Source organism: Hemiscyllium ocellatum, chromosome 13 (genome assembly GCF_020745735.1).
Source record: "Hemiscyllium ocellatum isolate sHemOce1 chromosome 13, sHemOce1.pat.X.cur, whole genome shotgun sequence".
In the NCBI taxonomy this organism is placed as follows: Eukaryota; Metazoa; Chordata; class Chondrichthyes; order Orectolobiformes; family Hemiscylliidae; genus Hemiscyllium; species Hemiscyllium ocellatum.
Genome location: NC_083413.1, coordinates 21056158 through 21079089, shown reverse-complemented (window position 1 = coordinate 21079089; position 22932 = coordinate 21056158). Strand labels below are relative to the sequence as shown.

General features: G+C 45.3%; 1 protein-coding gene across 1 annotated transcript in view; it reads left to right on the top strand.

Annotated features, from left to right (window-relative positions):
* The window catches only part of LOC132821800 (segment polarity protein dishevelled homolog DVL-3), a 121857-nt gene that overhangs the window by 80431 nt on the left and 18494 nt on the right, over positions 1 to 22932 (top strand). Inside the window, exons 5-11 of the mRNA XM_060834604.1 lie at positions 4337 to 4472; positions 10770 to 10863; positions 11933 to 12002; positions 15174 to 15313; positions 16375 to 16451; positions 17290 to 17357; positions 19394 to 19543. Coding sequence (XP_060690587.1) covers positions 4337 to 4472; positions 10770 to 10863; positions 11933 to 12002; positions 15174 to 15313; positions 16375 to 16451; positions 17290 to 17357; positions 19394 to 19543 — 735 coding nt within the window. The remainder of the gene's footprint in view (positions 1 to 4336; positions 4473 to 10769; positions 10864 to 11932; positions 12003 to 15173; positions 15314 to 16374; positions 16452 to 17289; positions 17358 to 19393; positions 19544 to 22932) is intronic.

Genomic DNA, 22932 nt, shown 5'->3' with positions numbered 1-22932 from the left:
GTAGGGAGGAGGGACTTGGGGGAGGGGCGTTGGAAATGCGATAGGTGGAAGGAGGTTAAGGTGAGGGTGATAGGCCGGAGTGGGGGTGGGGTCGGAGAGGTCAGGAAGAAGATTGCAGGTTAGGAAGGTGGTGCTGAATTCAAGGGTTGGCACTGAGACAAGGTGGGGGAAGGGGAAATGAGGAAACTAGAGAAATCTGAGTTCATCCCTTGTGGTTGGAGGGTTCCTAGGTGGAAGATGAGGTGCTCTTCCTCCAACCATCGTGTTGCTATGGTCTAGCGATGGAGGAGTCCAAGGACCTGCATGTCCTTGGTGGAATGGGAGGGGGAGTTGAAGTGTTGAGCCATGGGGTGGTTGGGTTGGTTGGTCCGGGTGTCCTAGTGGTGTTCTTTGAAACGTTCCGCAAGTAGGCGGCCTGTCTCCCCAATATAGAGGAGGCCACATCGGGTGCAGTGGATGCAGTAAATGATGTGTGTGGGGGTGCAGGTGAATTTGTGGTGGATATGGAAGGATCCCTTGGGGTCTTGGAGGGAAGTAAGGGGGGACGTGTGGGTGCAAATTTTGCATTTCTTGCGGTTGCAGGGGAAGGTGCTGGGAGTGGAGGTTGGGTTGATGGGGGGGTGTGGACCTGACAAGGGAGTCACAGAGGGAGTGGTCTTTTTTCGGACCTCCGCCCTTGAGCCCCGCCCCTCCTATCGCCACCAGGACAGAATCCCACTGGTCCTCACCTACCACCCCACCAACCTCTGTATCATCCGTCGTCATTTCTGCCACCTCCAAACAGACCCCACCACCAGGGATATATTTCCCTCCCCTCCCCTATCAGCGTTCCGAAAAGACCATCCCTCCGTGACTCCCTCGTCAGGTCCACACCCCCCACCAACCCAACCTCCACCTCCCAATACCGTGTGCTAGCTCTCCCCACAGCTGCTACTGCTAAAGCCACTGAGTATTGGCAGTTTCAGAATCTTTTTGTTGAAAACCTGTAATTTGGGTGGCATAGACAAATCGCTTGAAATTCCAAGCAGATGATAATGCAGGTACATTTTGTGGGGTATTATGTCCAGAGCAAGATCCCACAAACAGCAATAAGTGAAAAACAAACTCTCTTTCAATGCCTTTGATTGTGTGAGTTTTATGTTCAGGGTATGGGGTTGGAGGGTGGGAGTCAGCTTTCCCTCTTATTTTTCTTTCTTTTGCACCAACCTCCAAAATCACACGCGACAATGACTTCCAAAACAGGAAGATCATTCTGGGAAAGACATCAGCTCGCCAGTTAGCAAGGATGGACCCTCACTGCAACTGGACAGCCTAGAAGGAATGTTGCATAGGAGATGGCGATGTGGTGGTAATGTCACTGGGTTAATATGCCAGAAGCCCAGGCTAAAGCTTTGAGACACAAGTTCAAATCCCAGTACAGCAGCTGGTGGAGTTTAAATTCTGTGAATAAATCTGAAATATAAGACTTGTCTCAGTAATGGTGACTGTGAAACCACCATGGACAGTTGTAAAAACCCATCTGGCTCGCAGATGTCCTTGAAGGAAATCTGCTGTCTTTACCCATTCTGGCCCTATATTCCATCCAAACATATCAAACAATGAATTTTTGTTTTCATTTCTCTGGTTATATACTAAGGCAGTGTGAAGCTAAATTGGAATTGTACAGCAAGTGGCTTTTACAGCAGAATTAATTCTCTTGTAAATTATTTTTTTTAAAAATAAAAGCTTACATTTATATAGTGTCTTGATTTCAGGATGTCTGAGTGCAGTTTTTCTAGTGTAGCCACTTTTGTAACAGAACCCTTTATAGGCAGCTATGACCATAGTCTAGAGTCAAAAAGTGTGACGCTGGAAAAGCACAGCAGGTCAGGCAGCATCCAAGGAGCAGGACAGTCGATGTTTCAGGCCTCAGCCCTTCAGGAACATTCTGATAAAGGGCTTATGCTCGAAATATCGATTCTGCTCCTCCTCGGATGCTGCCTGACCTGCTGTGCTTTTCCGGCGCCACACTTTATGACTCTGATCTCCTGCATCTGCTGTCCTCGCTTTCTGCATGACCATAGTTTAACCTATTTTCCAAAGAATGGTAGTTAGGCAATGCACCACTTCACTGAGTATTGTTTTGTTGTAACAACTTGCACCACAGGTACATGCCAGGAATGAGGCTGCAAAAATGAGCTTATCTGAATTGAGGATGAAGCGGACAAAAATTGCATCTTTATCGCGATGGTTAAGACCTTATGATACCCCAAAAGTTTTTTTTCCCCTGCCATTGACAAACATTTGAAGCATGGTCACCATTGCTGTACACAATTTGTGGTAGCCAGTCTGAGTATGTTAAGCACCCAAAAACAGCAATGCCATTTGTTTTTATTCATTCAACTTATTGCCCATTGCTAATTTCCTGTCGCTGGGAATTACAATCCCAGTTCATGCTAACATTGAACAAGTCAGATCTCAGAGTGGAACCACAATGGAGCACAGTTATTTTTTACAATTTGGTTACTGTGCTGTCTGGCACTGCAAATAGTCACAGGAAGCTGTCAATGTACTTTTAACAAAATAATACAAGCTTGCTAAACAAAAGGAAAGGTAAAAACAAAACTCTGTATGGAAGACATTTGAAAGATCTTGTCAGAAACATCAAAAAGAAATATTCAGCTCGTTTTCCCAACAGTATGTTTTGCAATTAGTTCTAGTGAGGTAACTCTCCTATTTCTAAATTTCTTATGAAACTGTCAAGGTTGCAAACATTTCCTTTCTGTGAATTTTTGCACATTCACCAGATGTGATTCTCTGCTGTACTGTCTCTCTGGAGAAACAGAGGCACAGGCTAATGCACTGATACTTTTCTGAATTTGAAGAAAAAAGCAGGGCTTCTTCCAGATACATTGACAGCTTTGAGTTACTAACCAGTGTATCATCTGGTATCAGTCTTTTTTTTTCCCTGAACTGAACCTGTTTCTGGCCTCTGGTTTACCATGTGTCTGCCTCTAGGTCATAAATCTTAGCTGAGTAAACATTTAAACAGTTATCTCACCAGGTAGTTTCTATACATGGGAACAGCAGCACCTGCAAGTTCCCCTCTATACCATCCTGAATTGGAAATATATTGCTGTTCCTTCATTGTCAAAATCCTGGAATTGCTTTGCTGGGTCAAAGCCCTGGGATTCCAGCTGAATGGCATTGTGGGTCTACCGACAGCACATGGACTACAGAAGGCAGCTCACCACCACCTTCTCAAGGCAGCTCGGGATAGGCAGTAAATACTGGCTTGGCCAATTTTGCCCACATCCCTTGACTGAATGTAAAATGTCATTTAACTGAAGTCAACATGATTTAGAGTCATAAGTTGGACAGCATGGAAACAGACCAACTTGTCCATGCCGACTAGATATCCTAAATTAATCTCATCTCATTTGCCAGCATTTGGCCCATAACCCAGTAACTCTTCCCATTCATATATCCATCTAGATGCCCTTTAAATGTTGCAATTGTACCAGCCTTCACCAATTCCTCTGGCAGCTCATTCAGTACATGCTCCATTCTCAGTGTGAAAAAGTTGTCCCTTAGGTCCTTTTAAATATTTCTCCTCTCACCTTCAACCTATGACCTCCAGTTTTTGCACTTCTTGGAAAGGCTCTTTTGACCCAATGCTGAAGTAAATTCTGACCCTTGAAAAGGTTACCTTCCTAGAATTGAAAATCAAAAACCCATCTGTATCAACTTTAGTCATAAACTCCTGAATGATAATATTAATCTATCATAAAACATGAGTGAATTGTCAGGCATTTTAGAATTTAACATTAAAAGTTACCCACAGTATAGTGGGTTTTGAGTCCAGTTGAGAGTGTTGCTGGAAAAGCACAGCAGGTTGGGCAGCATCCGAGGAGCAGGAAAATCGACGTTTCGGGCAGGCGGACTTCATCCTGCCCAAAGGGATCCTACCTTTTCCTGCTCCTCAGATGCTGCCTGACCTGCTGTGCTTTTCCAGCACCACTCTCATCTTGACTCTGGTTTCCAGGATCTGCAGTCCTCACTTTCGCCCAGTTTTGAATCAAGTCTACTCCAGCATAGGAACTTACTCTCAACTCAAGATCTACATCATCCCTCCACATTGTATGTAACTTTGTGAGGAATCTATGCCATCACTTTTGTTGTGCCAGTCAAAAAGGAGAGAGACAGAGGGTGATGTTGCCAGATTGAGGAGAATTTCTCGGCATCTTAATGTCTAAGTACCTGGCCTTACAACTGACTGATCAATGGTGCCACAGTTTGTTGTCTCTATTGTGCTGCTGTGAGATTTAACTTCTGACATTCAGCCTTGTGCCCACAGTTCCCCGAGTCAATGGCCACACGAAGCTGGAGAGGCGGCATGAGATTGGCAACTACGAGAGCTCTTCCACCCTGATGAGCAGCGAGCTTGAAACCACCAGCTTTTTCGACTCCGACGAAGATGACTCCACCAGCAGGTATGAGAGCCTTTCAGTGAAAAGGCTGCTGTGTTTGTGGAGAACTGTCGGCAGGGCAATGGGACCATGGGAGAATTGTGTACATGCAGGATAAGGTGAAGGAGTGAGTTGCTAGGCTGATAGTTTGGGACTTATTTAAACAGCCTCTGACATAGCTTTCAGGAACTGGGTCAATTTGGGACAGAGATTATGGTGGGAGGTCGAAACAGCGGTAAGAGTGTGGAACTGGTGATGGGAACCAGAACCTTAGTTAACATCTCATCTGAAAGACAGTATCTCTGCGGGAGGGAAGGTGACTGGAGCCATACTTCAGCCAGAGTTGACTCCTTTATGGGAGAGAACCTGACAAAGATTGGATAGAGAGCATACAATAGTCAGACCCACTGCAGATATTGTCCATTTCTCTGACAAGTGATTCTTTTTGATAAAAAAGAACATGGGAAAGAATATCTTGGGAAAACTGCAGCCAATGTTTTCAGTCCACCTACAAACCAACCAATTTAGAACTTGGAACTAGAGGGATCAAAATATCTGGGGAAAGCAGGAACAGGCTATTGAGCCAGATGGATGGTCAGTCATGATAATAATGAATGGTGGAGCAGGCTCAAAGGGCTGAATGGCCTCCTACTCCAGTTTCCATATTTCTACATAAACTTCCTTGCCACTTTCCTTGCCAACTATCCAGGGGTGATGAAATAACTCCACAGAGGCTGGTATCCCATCATCAAGTCACCCTTTGTTTACACATGGAGAGGGCTTGATGCAGAGCCAGCTCTGAATGAGCAGAATCTCTGGCATTTCTGTTAATATCTTTCAGCAAGGGTTCCCTGATTGACCCAGGTTAACAGCCCCAATCTAGGAACTCATATTCTATGAGCTCTACCCGGCTAACCTTGTTACAATCATGCAGGTGAAACACACTATTCCCAATCTCTGTGTCATTTTCAACATCTAAGATGAGCTACTGAGCCCATAGCTGTATCATCACCAATTTCCACCTCTCTGACATTGCCGAGTCTTGGCTGATCTGATGCTGAAACCCTGATCATGCATTCGCTACCTCTAAATCCTAATGTTGCACTTCATTCCTGACTGGTTCCCCACGTATTTTCCTCAGCAAACTTGAGGTAAATCAAAACTCTGAGGAATTGTGCCTCACCATGCACTCAGTCCTGTTCTCCTGTGCACTCAGTCCTGTTCTCCTGTGCCCTCAGTCCTGTTCTCCTGTGCCCTCAGTCCTGTTCTCTTGTGCACTCAGTCCTGTTCTCCTGTGCCCTCAGTCCTGTTCTCCTGTGCCCTCAGTCCTGTTCTCCTGTGCCCTCAGTCCTGTTCTCTTGTGCACTCAGTCCTGTTCTCCTGTGCCCTCAGTCCTGTTCTCCTGTGCCCTCAGTCCTGTTCTCCTGTGCCCTCAGTCCTGTTCTCCTGTGTCACTGGCCCACGCTGACCTACACTGGCTCCCAGTCAGCAACTTGATTTTAAATTAACTTGAATTTAACTTGTTGTTAAATCACTCCGTGTTGCACCACTCCCCTGGCAGATGATAAGGGGCTGGGGGTGGAGTGTTAGGGTAGGGATGAATGGGCAGATGATTCTGAACAGCCTGCCCTACTGCCATAATGTACTTGGGTGATGACTCAATTGGTGCAGAGTGACTCTTGATCCCCCAGTGGAAGGAAGACCCACCCCTCGATGGGGCACGTCTTGGCACAGCCAGTTTCTGACAGTCTAGAGCTGCCTTATGGGTGCTGCCCAGTGTGCACACAGGCCAAGAATGAAGGCTTCAATGAACTCTGACCCAGATACGTAAGGGGCACGGCAGTGAGGGGTTGGAAACAGGCTGAGGGAGATGAAGTCGCTCAGTTTTAATTTCCTTGCAGAGAAGAAGCAAAGGGGCAGCACTATCTCTCAGGGTGGGTGTGGGCATGGTACCCTCCCAATGTGCGAAGGGTATTCTGTAACATTATTACTCCGCGCTTTCAAAAAATTTGTTTTAAAGAACACACTGGCTGTCCACACCAACTGAGTGATTATGTGGGCAGGGCAATTTTGAGGCCACTTGAGCTTGAGTTCATTTGCCCTTAATGAAGGGGCGTCCAGTTAAGATTGGGATGAGGAGGAGTTTCATCTCTCTGAGGGTTGAGTGTCTTTGGAACTCCTTGCCCCAGCGAGCTGTATGGGCAGAGTCCTGGTGTGTGTTTAAGGCTGCGATAGATTTGTGGTCAGAGCTATAGGGAAAGGACAAAGTGGCTGCGAGTAGTGTTAGCCATGATCCCATTGAGTGGCAGTGCAGACTCGAGGGGCTGAATGGTCTGAGTATGTGGGATGGTGGAACGTCCAGCCCTTGAGTTGCGAACCCTCCTACCTACTCTTCCCCATAGCCCCACTGCCCTCTGAGACACCTGTGCTCTTCTAGCTCTGGCTCCTTGAGCAGCTCTGAGTTTAATTACTCCACCAATGTTGGCTATGCTTTCAAGCTTGAGAATTCTTTCCCCAACAACCCCTCTCATTGCCTGTGAAATGCTGTTTAAAACTCACCTATTTGACCATTGTCCAAGTAGTCCTTAGTATCAGTTGCTGCTGGTTTATGTTCCTGTGCAACACCTGTGAATGTTTTACAACCTGAAAGGTGCAATGTAAATGCAAGTTCTTATTCTGGAATGGAATGTCTTCAAAATACATTATTTAATCTGAACAGCCCCCCACTCCCTCCGTTCCAACCCCAACCTCACTATCAAACCGGCAGACAAGCGAAGCGCGGTAGTTGTCTGGCGCACCGACCGTTACACCGCTGAGGCTAAACGCCAGCTCACGGACACCTCCTCCTACTGCCCCCTTGACCATGACCCCACCACCAGACCATCATCTCCCAGACCATCCATAACCTCATCACCTCAGGGGATCTCCCATCCACCGCCTCCAACCTCATAGTCCCACAACCCCGCACCGCCCGTTTCTACCTCCTGCCAAAAATCCAGAAACCGGACTGCCCCGGCCGACCCATCGTCTCAGCGTGCTCCTGCCCCACCGAACTCATCTCTGCATACCTCAACATGGTCCTGTCCCCCTTAGTCCAAGAAATCCCCACCTACGTTCAGGACACCACCCACGCCCTCCACCTCCTCCATGAGTTTCGCTTCCCCGGTCCCCATAGTATTATCTTCATGATGGACATCCAGTCCCTGTACACTTCCATCCTCCATCATGAAGGACTCAAAGCCCTCCACTTCTTCCTTTCCTGCCATACCAACCAGTACCCTTCCACTGACACCCTCCTTCGACTGACTGAACTGGTCCTCACCCTGAACAACTTCTCTTTCCAATCCTCCCACTTCCTCCAAACCAAAGGAGTAGCCATGGGCACCCGCATGGGTCCCAGCTATGCCTGCCTCTTCGTAGGATATGTGGAACAGTCCATCTTCCGCAGCTACACTGGCACCACCCTCCACCTTTTCCTCCGCTACATCGATGACTGTATCGGCGCTGCCTCGTGCTCCCATGAGGAGGTTGAACAGTTCATCCACTTTACCAGCACCTTCCACCCCGACTTCAAATTTACCTGGACCATCTCAGACTCCTCCCTCCCCTTCCTAGACCCCTCTATTTCTATCTCGGGCGACCAAATCAACACGGACATTTACTATAAACCGACTGACTCCCACAGCTACCTAGACTACACCTCCTCCCACCCTGCCCCCTGTAAAAATGCCATCCCATATTCCCAATTCCTTCGTCTCCGCCGCATCTGCTCCCAGGAGGACCAGTTCCAATACCGAACAACCCAGATGGCCTCCTCCTTCAAAGACCACAATTCCCCCCCAGATGTGATTGACGATGCTCACCACCACATCTCCTCCAATTTCTGCTCCTCCGCCCTTGAACCCCGCCCCTCTAATCGCCACCAGGACAGAACCCCACTGGTCCTCCCCTATTAGCGTTCCGAAAAGACCACTCCCTCCGTGACTCCCTCGTCAGGTCCACACACCCCCACCAACCCAACCTTCACTCCCGGCACCTTCCCCTGCAACCGCAAGAAATGCAAAACTTGCGCCCACACCTCCCCCCTTACTTCCCTCCAAGGCCCCAAGGGATCTTTCCATATCCACCACAAATTCACCTGCACCTCCACACACATCATTTACTGCATCCGCTGCACCCGATGTGGCCTCTTCTATATTGGGGAGACAGGCCGCCCATTTGCAGAACATTTCAGAGAACACCTCTGGGTCACCCAGACCAACCAACTCAACTACCCCGTGGCTCAACACTTCAACTCCCCCTCCCACTCCACCAAGGACATGCAGGTCCTTGGACTCTTTCATCGCCAGATCATAGCAACACGACGGCTGGAGGAAGAGTGCCTCATCTTTGATAGGAACCCTCCAACCACAAGGGATGGACTCAGATTTCTCCAGTTTCCTCATTTCCTCATTTCCCCTCCCCCCACCTTGTCTCAGTCCCAACCCTCGAACTCAGCACCACCTTCCTAACCTGCAATCTTTTTTCTGACCTCTCCGCCCCCACCCCCACTCCGGCCTATCACCCTCACCTTAACCTCCTTCCACCTATCGCACTTCCAATGCCCCTCCCCCAAGTACCTCCTCCCTACCTTTTATCTTAGCCTGCTTGGCATGTCGATTCTCCTGCTTCTTGGATGCTGCCTGACCTGCTGCACTTTTGCAGCAACACATTTTCAGCTCTGACCTCCAGCATCTGCAGTCCTCACTTTCTCCTTTAATCTGAACAGACTTTGTACGTTTTGTTGAGCACTTTTGATCCTGTCTGTGATGTCTCCTGCCCTCTAGTGTTGCATGTGGTTTATTACACCTTCCAGAAAACCTCTAATTCTGCTGTGCCAGCATTATTCCTATTTTTTTCAGGGTAATGTTTTGCCTTCAATTTTCTTTTCTGCTCAAGTTCTGAGCTCTTGTGAGAGTACAGTTCCATAACCTATATATACTCCCAGTACCTGACCAATATGTACCTCCTTTCTGCATGATCATAGCTAGTCAGTCTCTAAATTCAACCCATTTGCGTGAGTAGGAAACACTTCCCATAATTCTATCCCTTAGTCCTCAATTTTGGACTGCACTCTGTGCCAGATTAGTTGATGCCTCTGCTAAGATAGTAACCGTGATAATCTTTCCATTGAGTTACAAACTTGAAGTCTCACTCCAGAGGCATGAACACAAAATCCGGACTGACACCTCCGGTGCCAAATTGAGGGACTGCAGAAGCTATACTTTGGATGAGCCATTCAATCAAGTTCCCATCTGTCCCCTCTAGTGGCTGCAAAAGGTCCCATAGAACAGTTGGCGGGATTATCGCAGATATCCTGGGCCAGTGTTTATATATGAAACAAGGTTAATCTGCACCTTGGAGAAAGTGAGGACTGCAGATGCTGGAGATAAGAGCTGAAAATGTGTTGCTGGAAAAGCGCAGCAGGTCAGGCAACATCCAAGGAGCAGGAGAATCGACGTTTCGGGCTCATGCCTGAAACATCGACTCTCCTGCTCCTTGGATGCTGCCTAATCTGCACCTTATCTCTTTGTAATTTGTGGGAACTTATTAGCTTCCATGTTTCCTCTTATGCATCACTTAAAAAACTAACTTGTACATCCTGAGGTTAGAACTGGCACTATATAAATGCAGCATCTTTCTTATTAAGATACTTGAAGCAGAACTGTAGATAAATGTTGAAAGGTTGTAGCAGCTCGAAATGATAGCTTTGGTAAACCACATGTGCCTTGTAAAACATTCTGTCAGAAAATCCTTACTTTGATCCAGACCAGCCCCAATCGAGACAGCAGGAAAGCCACTGGAGGTAAGCTCACTACTCTCCATGAGCCTGGGGTACCTGCTCCAGATCAGAAACCTCTATGCAACGCCATTATTTTCTTTTAGCCCTGGTATCTTCCTGCTGAATCTGTGTTGTAGCCATCCTTTCTTTCTGAAGTGCATTGGTCAGAGCTGAAAGCAATAATTGTAGATGGAGGTTGACCAAGTCTCTGAACAATAGAATTAAGTCCTCACTTTTGCCCTTGGTAGAAGAACCGACATTTTATTACTTTGTGTGTGCAAAACTGATCAAGAGTAGGTATGGGATTGGCCTGTCACCCACTGTTTGCTTATTTTGGCTGCAAGGAGAGATGATCAGAGAGTTTCCTGCATTCAGGGAGTGGTATCTCCAGCCGGAATCAGTTTCTCACCAAAGATAAACACAAATCTAGTCTGAAGATGAGGAATTTTGTTTGAGCTCCGAATCTGTCTCAGCCTTTATGTGACTCACTCCCATTACAGGTTCAGCAGCTCCACAGAACAAAGCAACTCATCCAAACTCATGAGACGACACAAGCGACGGCGACGGAAACAGCGGATTCCCCGGATTGAGAGGGTGGGTGGATTTCTTGTCTCTTAGTGTAACAAACTCCTCAAAAACTGTTGTCTGAAGTCCACTATTTATGTACACAACAAATTGTAGAACGTTAATACAGGTGGAGTCAAAGACTTTACATTGTCAGGCACCCAGTATCACCAGCCAGCCCTCCTGGCATTGATACAAAATAAATCTCCCTTATTACTGTCCCCATCAAATGCTCCAGGACAGGAAAAGCAGGAGATTAGACACATAGCAAATCTCCCTCAAATCTGTCACCATCAAATGCTCCTACATCGGTACAGAATTAGGTTAGATACAGAGCAAAGCTCCCTTAACACTGTCCCAATCTAATGCTCCCTGGACAGGTACGACACGGGGCTTATTCAGAATAAAGCTCTCTCATTTTTTTAAACTGAAAATCAACTTCCATTGACACCATCCCCATCCAACACTCTCAGGGCAGGGACAGTACTGGTTAGGTACAGAGTAAGGCTGCCTTATAAACGAGAAGTAAATGGAAAGTATAGTTCCCTCAACTCAGTCCCCATCAAACACTCCCAGAACAGGTATAACATGGGATTAGATACTGGGTAAAGTTCCTGCCACTCTTTCAAACTGAAAGTAATGGCACTGTCCCCATCAAATACTCCCAGGACAGGGACAGGACAGGGGTCAAATACATTGTAAGCTGGGTATATATTTGCAGTCGTCTGTTTATGACCTGTTTGAGCCTATTACTGGGGACATTGGATGAAGACAGGGTACTGGTTCGACTGCAGGATTGCTTTACTCAAAGCTCATTCTGACTGGGCAAAGGTCTACCCTACGGTGAAGTCTTGAGACTGTCTGGCACCCACTGAATGTGGAGGGTGAGGAGGTGGGAAGTGAGCTGGCATGAAGAGAAGAACTGCTCTGAGCTGTTGTGTACACTGTCCATGTGCAGACAACTCATCCAGCAAATCTTATTCACTGGACCAGTTCCTCACAGAAGTTCTGGTGATGGGTTCATACCAGTTTTCCTGCTCTGAACGAATTACTGGAAACTGATGGATTTGTTGAGTTATGTCTCTGCTCTCTTTTTCAGTCCTCCTCGTTTAGTAGTATCACAGATTCCACTATGTCTCTCAACATTATCACCGTCACTTTAAACATGGGTGAGTGCACACTTCTCCAGCAGGAAGGGGCAAACGGAAAGGTGGGTGTGGTGGGAACTGATAAGCTGTTTGACAAAACTAATCCTGCTAGAAAGTTAAGTGCTGGGCAATGTGTGGGCAAAGTTTTGCAGCATGTGTTACAATGATGGAGCCGTGCAAGGATTGAATTTTAAAGCCAACACATGCCATCCAGAATCATTTAATGCAGGATGAGGCAATCTGTTCATCACATCATGCTAATTCTATGGAAAGGTTATCCAATTAGTTCCACACCCCTTACACCATTACCTTGCATGGTTTATCCTTTTCTCCTACATATGTAATTTCCTTATGAATGTTACTGTTAACTTTGCTCCCACCACCTGATCAAACAGCACATTTTGGCTCATAACAGTTCAGTGTAAAAATAATTCTTTTTTGTTTCCTCTAAAATCAAACATAGAACAATACAGTGCAGAACAGGCCCTTCACCCCTCGATGTTGCGCCGACCTGTGAACTATCCTCAGCTCGTCCCCCTATACTATCCCAAAATCATCTATGTGCTTATCTAAGGATTGTTTAAATCTCCCTAATGTGGCTGAGTTGACGACATTAGCAGGTAGGGCATTCCACTCTCTGCGTAAAGAACCTGCCTCTGAAATCTATCTTAAATCTATCACCCCTCAATTTGTAGTTATGCCCCCTCGTACAAGCTGACATCATCATCCTAGAAAAAAGTCTTTCATTGTCTACCCTATCTAATCCTCTCATCATCTTGTATGTCTCTATCAAATCCCCTCTTAGCCTTCTTCTTTCCAATGAGAACAGACCCAAGTCTCTCAGCCTTTCCTCATAAGACCTTCCCTCCAGACCAGGCAACATCCTGGTAAATCTCCTCTGCACCTTTTCTAATGCTTCTACATCCTTCCCGAAATATGGGGCCAGAACTGTACACAATATTCCAAGTGTGGCTGCACCACCGTTTCGTATAGTTGCAGCAGATGCTAGAGATCTGAAGCAAACAAAAGCAGAAATTGCTGGAGAAATTCAGTAGGTCTGACAGCACTCTTCAGAACTGCTGTGTAATACTTACAGTGTAACACTGCACTTCTGAAGGAGGTTCACTGGATCCGAAACATTAATGCTGTTTTCTCTCCACAGATACTTCCAGACCTACTGAGTTTCCCTAGCAATTTCTGTTTCTCTTGCTTGGATCTGTAGATCACCTTACTTCATGTTGGTGTTGGGAAAGACAGTGAAATCCTTACACAAAACTGTGGTTAAAGTAAACATTGAGCAACAAAAAAAAAGCAACAAATGTGAGTCAGCCCAAATTCCAAAAGGGAAGGTTATGTTTGAACAAAGTGATTGAATCCTTTGAGGCAATGCCAGGAAAGGTTAATGCAGTGGACAAAATGTATTTGGATTTTCAAAAGGCCTTTGATAAGTTATCACCGGCTAGATTCATGGCTAAAGTCAGAATGCGTGGTGTTAAGGGTCAGATAGCAGGATGGATAGCAGGCTGTTGACAAAACAGAGAGCAAACTGTCTGTGTTAAGAGCAGCAGTGTAGACAGGCAAAGGATAAGGCATAATATTCCACAAGGATCTGTGTTGCCTGTTTACATTTTGAAAAATTGGTCTTAGGAATTGATAAAAATAATTTTGAAATTTCTGTTAACAGTAACTGGTTGGTATTGAGGAAAACAATGACAAAAATATCGGAAGATATTAATAAACTTTTAGGATGGGAGTTACATTGACAAATGAGCTTCACTTGCAGGGATGTTGCCGGGGTTGGAGGGTTTGAGCTATAGGGTGAGTTTGAATAGGCTGGGACTGTTTTCCCTGGAGGGTTGGAGGCTGAGCGGTTACCTTATAGAGGCCTATAAAGTCATGAGGGGCATGGATAGGGTCAATAGACGTAGTCTTTTCCCTGCGGTGGGGGAGTCCAAAACCAGGGGGCATAGGTTTAGGGTGAGAGGGGAAAGATTTCAAAGGGACCTAAAGGGCAACTTTTTACACAGAGAGTAGTGCGTTTGTGGAATGAGCTGCCAGGGGAAGGGCTGGTACAATTACAACATTCAACAGGCATCTGGATGGGTGAATGAATATGAAGGGTTTGGGACTAGATTAATTGAGGATATCTGGTCGGCACTGTTGAGTTAGACCGCAGGCTCTCTCTCTGTGCTGTACATCTCTATGACTCTATGTAGATAATGTGAGGCGACGCATTTTGGTCAAAGGTAATAATAAAAGTGGGGGAAACAGTGCCATCTGAGGTAAGAGTCACATAAATCATTACAAATAATAGTAGAGTACTGAGAGCTTAAAAGAAACGAGCACAGCAGTAGAAATTCTTTCTAAAGAGAGGGAATTATAAAGTAGAGATTGTTCTATTATGTTGGTATAGAAAATTGTTTAGACCACACATAACCATACATTGGAATAGATGTGATATCAATTTGCTATGGTGATGCCAGAAAATGAGAAGCATTATCCAACAAGACAAATTGGACAACTGGGCTCTTTTCCAAACAGCTGAGAGATGACAAAATAGAAGTCTCCAAAATTATGAAAGTGGTTGATAGGGTAAGTGCAGGGAAAATGTTTCTGACCAAAACGAGGGGTCGTAAGCATAAGATAATTGCTCATTCATTCAATGACTTAAAGAGAAACATTGTTTTAATGCCGAGGATGGAGAGAATGTGGAACTGATTCCACAGGGAGTGGCTGAGACTATGATGCATTCAGGGGAAGGTAAAAGAATTCAACAGAAAGAGAGGGATCAAAGGATATGCTGAGAGGGTAAGATGAAATAATGTGGGAGGAGGCTGGTGAGGTGAGGAAAATACATACCAACAAGGACCATTTGCAGTGAAATTTTGCATATTCTCCCTGTGTCTGTGTGGGTTTCCTCTGGGTTCCTCCCACAGCTGTGCAGGCTAAGTGGATTGGCCATACTAAATTGCCCATAGTGTCCAGAGATGTGCAGGCTTGGTGGATTAGCCATGGCAAAGGGAGGGTTATGGGGGCAGGGTGAGGGTCTGTATCTGAGTGGGATGTTCTTCAGAGGGTCTGTGTCGATCCGATGGGCTGAGTGGCCTCTTTCTGCATGGTAGGGACTCTATGATTCTGTGAATGTTTCTGTACTGTAAGTGCTAACTTTGACATCCACATGCTTCCCCTTAGAGAAGTACAATTTCCTGGGAATCAGCATCGTGGGGCAGAGCAACGAGAGAGGCGACGGAGGGATTTACATTGGGTCCATCATGAAGGGAGGGGCTGTGGCAGCGGACGGCAGAATCGAGCCTGGAGACATGTTGCTGCAGGTGGGTCCCCGAGTCGGAGCTCACACAATTCCTTACCAGCTGGGGGAGAGGGGGGTGGCTGAGCGTGAAACATTAACTCTGAAACCAGAGAGAATATTCTTGGGAAGAAGGTGCTGGAAATCAGGTCACATGGGGTGGCATGGTGCTCAGTGGTTAGCACTGCTGCCTCACAACACTAGATTTGATTCCAGTCTTGGGCAATTGTGTGTGGAGTTTGCACATTCTCCCCGTGTCTGCATGGGTTTCCTCTAGGTGCTCCGGTTTCCTCCCACAGTCCAAAGATGTGCAGGTTAGGTGAATTGGTCATGCTAAATTGCCCGTAGTGTTCACGGATGTGTAGGTTAGGTGCATTAGTCAGGGGTAAATAGTGGATGGGGAAATGGGTCTGGGAAGGGTGGATGTGGACTTGTTGGGCCGAAGGGCCTGTTTCCACATTGTAGGGATTCTAATTCTCATTCTAACATCACTCCATGATCTGTCACAAAAGGTGACACAATAGAATGAAGTTGTGTGGGAAAAATGCATGGGAGGCATATGCACGAGCATAAATGAGCGATAGTTTTGAGTTCAAATCAACCAATGTGAAGATTGTCAGCTAACCAGCTCCTTGCAGTTTATGGGAACTCACTGTGTGCAGATTGGCTGCCTCATTCTTGCGTTATGACCTCACTTCATCATTGGTTGCAAAGTACTGCACTGCAAAGTGACATTCTAAGCTTATCCAAAATGTGGTAGTTTTATTATTTGCTTCACACTACCTGGGTTCACGTCTCATCCGGGTGCCCTTATTGCACCTACACACAATTTTGCATTTGCCCTGACAGTGATGTCATTTCTCTGTTTGTCTTATGGTTCTTTACCAGAAAGAAGGATACACTTTCAAGAAAAGTGAGCAGAGAATAGGCAAAGGGAATTAGTCAGGGTTGCTGCATCCCATCATCGCCTAACAGGTCCTGCCGAGAAACTGATAAGTGAATGCTGGGTTCACCTTGATAGTGCTCCCCTTGCTGAGGCAGCTAGTATTCTGATGTTGAGTAATTGTAGCTTTTCCTTCATCTCAGGTTAATGACATCAACTTTGAGAACATGAGCAATGATGACGCAGTGCGAGTTCTGAGAGAGATCGTTCACAAGCCAGGGTAAGAGGGAAATTCCATGGTGTGGGTCGCAGACTTTGTTGAGGTGCCAGCCTTATCTCAGTGGGTCACACAGTTGTCTCTGAGTTAGAAGGTTGTGGATTCAAGGCCCACCCCAGAGGCTTGTGCGCACAATCATGGGTGAAATCCTGGGCAGGGCTGAGGGAGTGCTGCACTATCAAAGGTGTTGTCTTTCAGATGAAAAAATGATCCTGTGACCCTGCCTGCATTTGAAGGTGAATGCAAACAAAAGCATTACTGTCCCTAATGTTGTAGCTAGCATCTACACCTCAACCAACCTCACTAAAAACCAAGTCTCTGATTGTTATCATCAGGCAGTCTGTGGGAGTTGTTCTGTACTATTTATCTGCCAATTTTCCCACGTAACAACAGTAATTACATTTCGGAAGGACTTGGGAATGTCCTGAAGCTATGAGTGGTGCTACATAAATGCAGTGCTTTCATTTCTTTGCGTTTTAGTGTGGTATTGGGGTAATATAACAGCAAGCTAAGGGAGAAACAATTTGGTCTTAAATCTCTGTGTGCAAACCCACGGGAAATAAATAAGTATTCTTTTAAAATGTTCACTGAAACTTAAATCAGGGAAATGTGTTCAATATGCCGAATGCAACGTGGCAGAAAGTGGATGCAACTCATCTGTTTCTCTCAGGTCCTTTTATTCATGATTGTGCTCAGTCTGGCAGCACCCGTCAGGCTGTTCAAAGAGGACCAGATGCTGAAATCCTGAAATTTCACTTAACCTTTCAGTTGCTGGAATCTTGAGCAGGGTTTTAGTTCCTGTTTTGTGGAAGTCCTAACATGTGGGTGTTCTTTTCTTAAGACCCATCACACTGACTGTTGCCAAATGCTGGGACCCAACACCTCGCGCCTGTTTCACGCTCCCCAGAAGTAAGTAGCTTCTACAATCTTGTGATGGGCTTGAATAAGATGAAAGAATGAGAAAAAAGCTTGTGAGAAAATGAGTCTCCATCAGTGTATTAAAAATTTCATGCCTTTGGGCAACACTTGTCAACAGCATTCCAATATAAATCCTGGTGCCCTATAGTAACAGGTGTTTGTAAAACAGTAAGAAATAGGGTGGTTCCCATGGGAGGTGATGGCATAGTGGTAATGTCTGGATTGATAGCTGAGGATTGCAAATTAATGTTCTTGTGAAAGGTATTCAAATCCCCACAATGGAAGGTGGAAAAATTTGGATTCAATACAAATCTGGAATAAAAGCTGGCTAAATGTGGATCACATGAAAAGAATCCATCTGGTTCATTAATAACCTTTAGGAAAGGAAATCTGCCATCCTAACCTGGCCTGGTCTACAAGTGACTGCAGTGTGGTTGACTATCCTCTGGACAATTAAGAATGAGCAATAAATGCTAGCCTAGCCAATGACCCCTAATTCCCGTCAACAAATCATTGCTAGAAATTGCTCCATGCCCAAGGTTGGTCTGCCATTCAATGAGCTCATAGAATCCCGACTGTGTGAAAAGAAGCCATTTGGCCCATCAAGTCCACAGCAACCCTTCAAAAAGCATCCCACTAAACCCTACATTTCCCATGGCTAACACATCTAGGCTGCACATCTCTGGATACCTAACATGCACATCTTTGAACTGTGGGAGGAAATGGAGCTCTCAGAAGAAATCAATGCAGACATGGAAATGTGCAAACTCCACACAGACAGTCGCCTAAGGGTGGAATCGAACCCAGATCCCTCGCGCTTTGAGGCGGCAGTGTTAACCGCAGAGCCACCATGCTGCTCATATCATGGCTGATATAATTGTGCCCTGAACTCCAATTTCCAGTGGCCCTCCTATAATCCTTAATTCTCTAGCAGATCAAAAATCTGTTTAAAAACCCAGCCTTCAATATATTCAATGATATTCAGTGAGCCATAGGAAATGCAGGGTTACAGGGATAGGGTAGAGGGGTGAGTCTGGGTACACTGTTCTTTGGAGAGTCAGTGTGGACTGGATGTGCCAAATGGCCTGCTTCCACACTATAGGGACTCTATATCCAGCCTACACTGGCCTCTGATCAAGAGCATTCCAAAGAAAGAAAAATATTGTCCTCATCTCCATCTTAAATGGCAGACCTCTTCATGATCTGAGGCATTGAAAATGATACAAATACAATCATCAGTGGACATCCTCGCTATTGACATTGTAATGGAGGGAAGGTCATTGATGAAGCAGCTGAAGCACCTCAAATTACTACCCTTTTGATCTCCTGTCAAGATGTCCTGGCACTGAGATGATTGACACTGCAACCATTACTATTGCATAGTCTTGATGCTAACTAAGCCCCTGAAAATCCTTGCTTATAATTGAAATTGTACATGATGAATAATGTGGATTGTAAATAATCAAGGTTCCACTGTATAACACGATAATAAAGACTAGTCGCAGTGTGTAACCTGACACTCCCTTGAATATTTTGCATGTCTGTAATTTGTTGTTCAATTCCAGTGAGAGACATGGTGCAATAATTTATTTAATTCATTGAGTACAATTTGAGTTTCCAGCTGTAAACTCATCCTCTGTTAGATTTTAGTCTGTCCATCTCTCCCTATGACAGTAGTTGGTGTCAGTTGAGGGATTTAAACAGTTTTGTCCCTCACTATTTCAGATACCTTCAATCCATTGAGTCCTCTTTCTGATCAAATGGTGACCCGCGGAATGTGGTTTCTCAATAACCAACAGAAATAAGCTTGGCTCAATAGTAAAGTTTAATACTAGTTAATTTGTGAGTTATTTGCGTGAAGATGGTACTCAGACATGCACACATATAGATGCATGTAGATACGTGCAGAACAATGCACTTCAATTGATTCATCCAGAGATTTTTAAAATTCTGTAAAATTGTATACACCGTAAATAGGCTACCACAGTGAAAGTATTGATGTCTGTCTATTTCTAATCCTCCTTCAGGTGAGCCCATTCGTCCCATCGACCCAGCGGCATGGGTGTCACACACGGCGGCCATGACAGGAGCCTATCAGCCATATGGTATGAGCCCCTCCATGAGCACCATTACTTCCACCAGCTCTTCCATCACCAGCTCCATCCCAGAAACCGAACGTAAGTTCCACCTGCACACGACCATCTGCCTCACCTGGCATCTACACAGCATCACATCCCAAATCACGGAGCTGCTTTTCTCTCAGTTTGTGTCATTCTACTTTGATTCACCTGTGTTTTGTGTTTTGAGCACCTCACATGCTCAGAGAGTGCCATGTTTCATCTTGAGAAATATGAAGAGATTTCAGCCCGGAAACATCTCGCCATCCATCTTATAGTTGTACTTTGACTAGGAAGACACACTGCAATGCAGAAAAGAGAACAGATTTTGTAAATATTCAGTACATCATGTTTAGTTGACAAATCAAAGGAAAGGGTCAAGGAGCATGATGCAAGGCACTATTGCATTGTTTAGAGCAAAGTGTAAGGTGAGGTGAATCCTGTGTCATTTGACTGAATAGTACAGCAGAGGCCCTTTGGACCATTGAGTCTGCACTGACTTGAACTACTCTACATCTACAGTAATTCCACTTTCCAGCACTTAGCCCACAGACTTGAATGTTTTGATACTTCATTTGCTGATCCGAGTATTTCTTTAAAGGTTGTGATGTTTCCTGCCTCAATCAGCCTCCCAAATGGTGCATTCCAGACTCACACCACCCTCTGAGTGAAAAGAATTTCCTGAAATCCCCTCTAATCCTCCTGCGTTTCCCCTTAAAATTATGATCCTTGTTACTGATCCTTCAATTAAGGGGAACAGCTGCTTTCTATTCACCCTGTCCATGCCCCTCATAATCTTCTACTCGAAACACATCTTGTCTCAGGCTTCTCAGCTCTAAAGAAAACAACTCAAACCTGTCTAGTCTCTCTTCATAGGTAAAATACTCTATTCCGGGCAACATCCTAGGGAATCTCTTTTATCCCCTCTCCAGTGCAACCACAACCCTCCTATTGTGTGGTAATTAGAACTATATGCAGTACGCTAGCTGTGGCTTGACCAAAGTTCTGAACAGCTCCATCATGACCTCCCTGTTCTTATGATGTGTGCAACCACTGATAAAGGCAAGTGCCCCTTGTGCCTTATTAACTACCATATCCTGCCAGCCATCTGTGGACAAACACCCCCAGATGCCTCTGTTCCTCAGACCTTCATAGTGTCCTGTCATTCATTGAGTACTCTCTTCTCTTGTTGCTTCTTCCTCTCACTTTTCAAGATTAAATTCTATCTGCCACTAATTTTTCCAACTGACTAATCCACTGAAATCCCCCCACAACCTTAGACCTCATTCCTCGCTGTAAACCACCTGGCCGATCTTTATGTCATTCACAAACTTATCATCTCATCGCAAAATCGGTCTTAGTTACATATGCCACAAAAATGAAGGGACCCTGCACTGATCCCTATGGTATGTTGAAGGATACTGACCTCAAGCCACAAAAGTAGACTTTTACCACTACCCTATATCTCCTGTCATTAAGCCAATTTTGGGTCCAACTTGCCAAGATACTCTGCAGCCCATGTGTTTTACTTTCTTCATCAGCATCCCTTGTAAGAGCTTGTCAAAGACTTTGATGAAGTCCATGTAACTACACTACCCTCATCTACACACCTGGTCACCTCCTTGAAACAAATTCTGTCAAATTTGTAATTCATAACCTTCCTCTGACAAAGCCGTGCTGATGATCCCTGATCAAAACTTGCCTCTTCAAATGAAGATTAATTCCCTCCTTCAGAATTTTCCCCAGTGGTTTCCCTCCCACTGAATGTGAGACTCACTGGTCTGAAATTTCTGGACCCACATCTGCCACATTTCTCGAAAAGTGGAGCTCCATTAACTGCCTTCTGGTTCTTTGGCACCTCCAGTGCGACCAAGGAGAATTAAACATTTGGGTCAGAGTCCCTGTAACTGACTCCTCAAACTATTGAACAAAAGGGAACAGTGAGATCCTGGCGATGAAAAAGTTAGAAATGGAGATGAGGCATGAGTCTGAATTTTTAATACAGAAAGGATGTAAGGAGGAAAATAGGTGGGATTTGCAACTTTAGAGGAAAAAAAAGTGGAAAATGAAAGTCTCCATTATCACAGTGAATCATAGGCTACTCTTTCATTAAAGAGAGATGACTGCTAGTAATTTTAACCTGAGGGTCACCGCACACCAAGTAAGGGGTGCAATTGAGAAGGCAGGGTCTTATGAGTAAGACAGCACAGGAATCTGCATAACTTTGTATAGCAAACAACCATCCAAGCCACTGAGCTCACTGACCACACTCCTATTGTCTAATATGAGAGAAACATTGCATTATAGAGGCAGAGAGGCTGATAGTGAAACAGGGATAGACATTCTCCAAAATAAAAAACTTTGTGATTTTTTATAATTGGCTTGGATGAGGAAGTGGAAGTGTGGGTTAGTAATTTTGCCAATGACATGAAGGTTGGTGGAGTTGTGGATAGTCTGGAGGGCTTTTGTAGGTTGCAACGGGACATTGACAGGATGCAGAAGTGAGCCGATAAGTGGCAGATGGAACCTGGATTCAGATTCAACCTGATCAGATTTAACCAGGAAAAGTGTAAGTGATTCACTTTGGAAGGTTGAATTTGAATGCAGATTACAGGGTTAAAGGCAGGATTCTTGGCAGTGTGGAGGAACAGAGGGATCTTGGGATCCCTGTCCATAGATCCCTCAACGTTGCCACCCAAGTTGATAGGGTTGTTAAGAAGGCGTATGGTGTGTTGGCTTTCATTAACGGGAGATTGAGTGTAAGAGCCGTGAGGTTATGCTGCAGCTCTCTAGAGCCCTAGTTAGACCACGTTTGGAATATTTTGTTCAGTTCTGGTCGCCTCATTACACAAAGGATGCGGAAGCTTTAGAGAGGGTGCAGAGGAGATTTACCACATGCTGCCTGGACTGGAGGGCATTTCTAATGAAGAAAGGTTGAGTGAGCTAGGGTTTTTCTCACTAGAGCCAAGAAGAATGAGAGTTGACTTGATAGAGGTGTGCAATAGAGGCATAGATAGTGTGAATAGCCAGAGACTTTTCCCAGGTGGAAATGTATATCACGTGCAGGCATTTTTTAAAGGTGATTGGAGGAAGGTTTAGGGAAGGTGTCACAGGTAGGTTCTTTACACAGGGAATGGTGAGTGTGTGGAATGCATTGCCAGCAGCAGGAGTAGAGTCAGATACATTAGGCACGTTTAAGTGACTCTTGGATAGGCATATGGTAGATGGTACAATGAAGGGTATGTTGGTTTGTTTGATCTTAGAGTAGGATAAAAAGTTGGTACAACATTGAGGGACGAAGGGACTGTATTGTGCTGTACTGTTCTATGTTCAATCAAATCCTGCTTCAGCATTCTCTGCTTCAGGGAAAACAAACCCACTCTGTCTTGATAACTGAGACTGTCCATGCTTGGTAACATCCTCTGCATTCTTTCCAGTACAAACATACT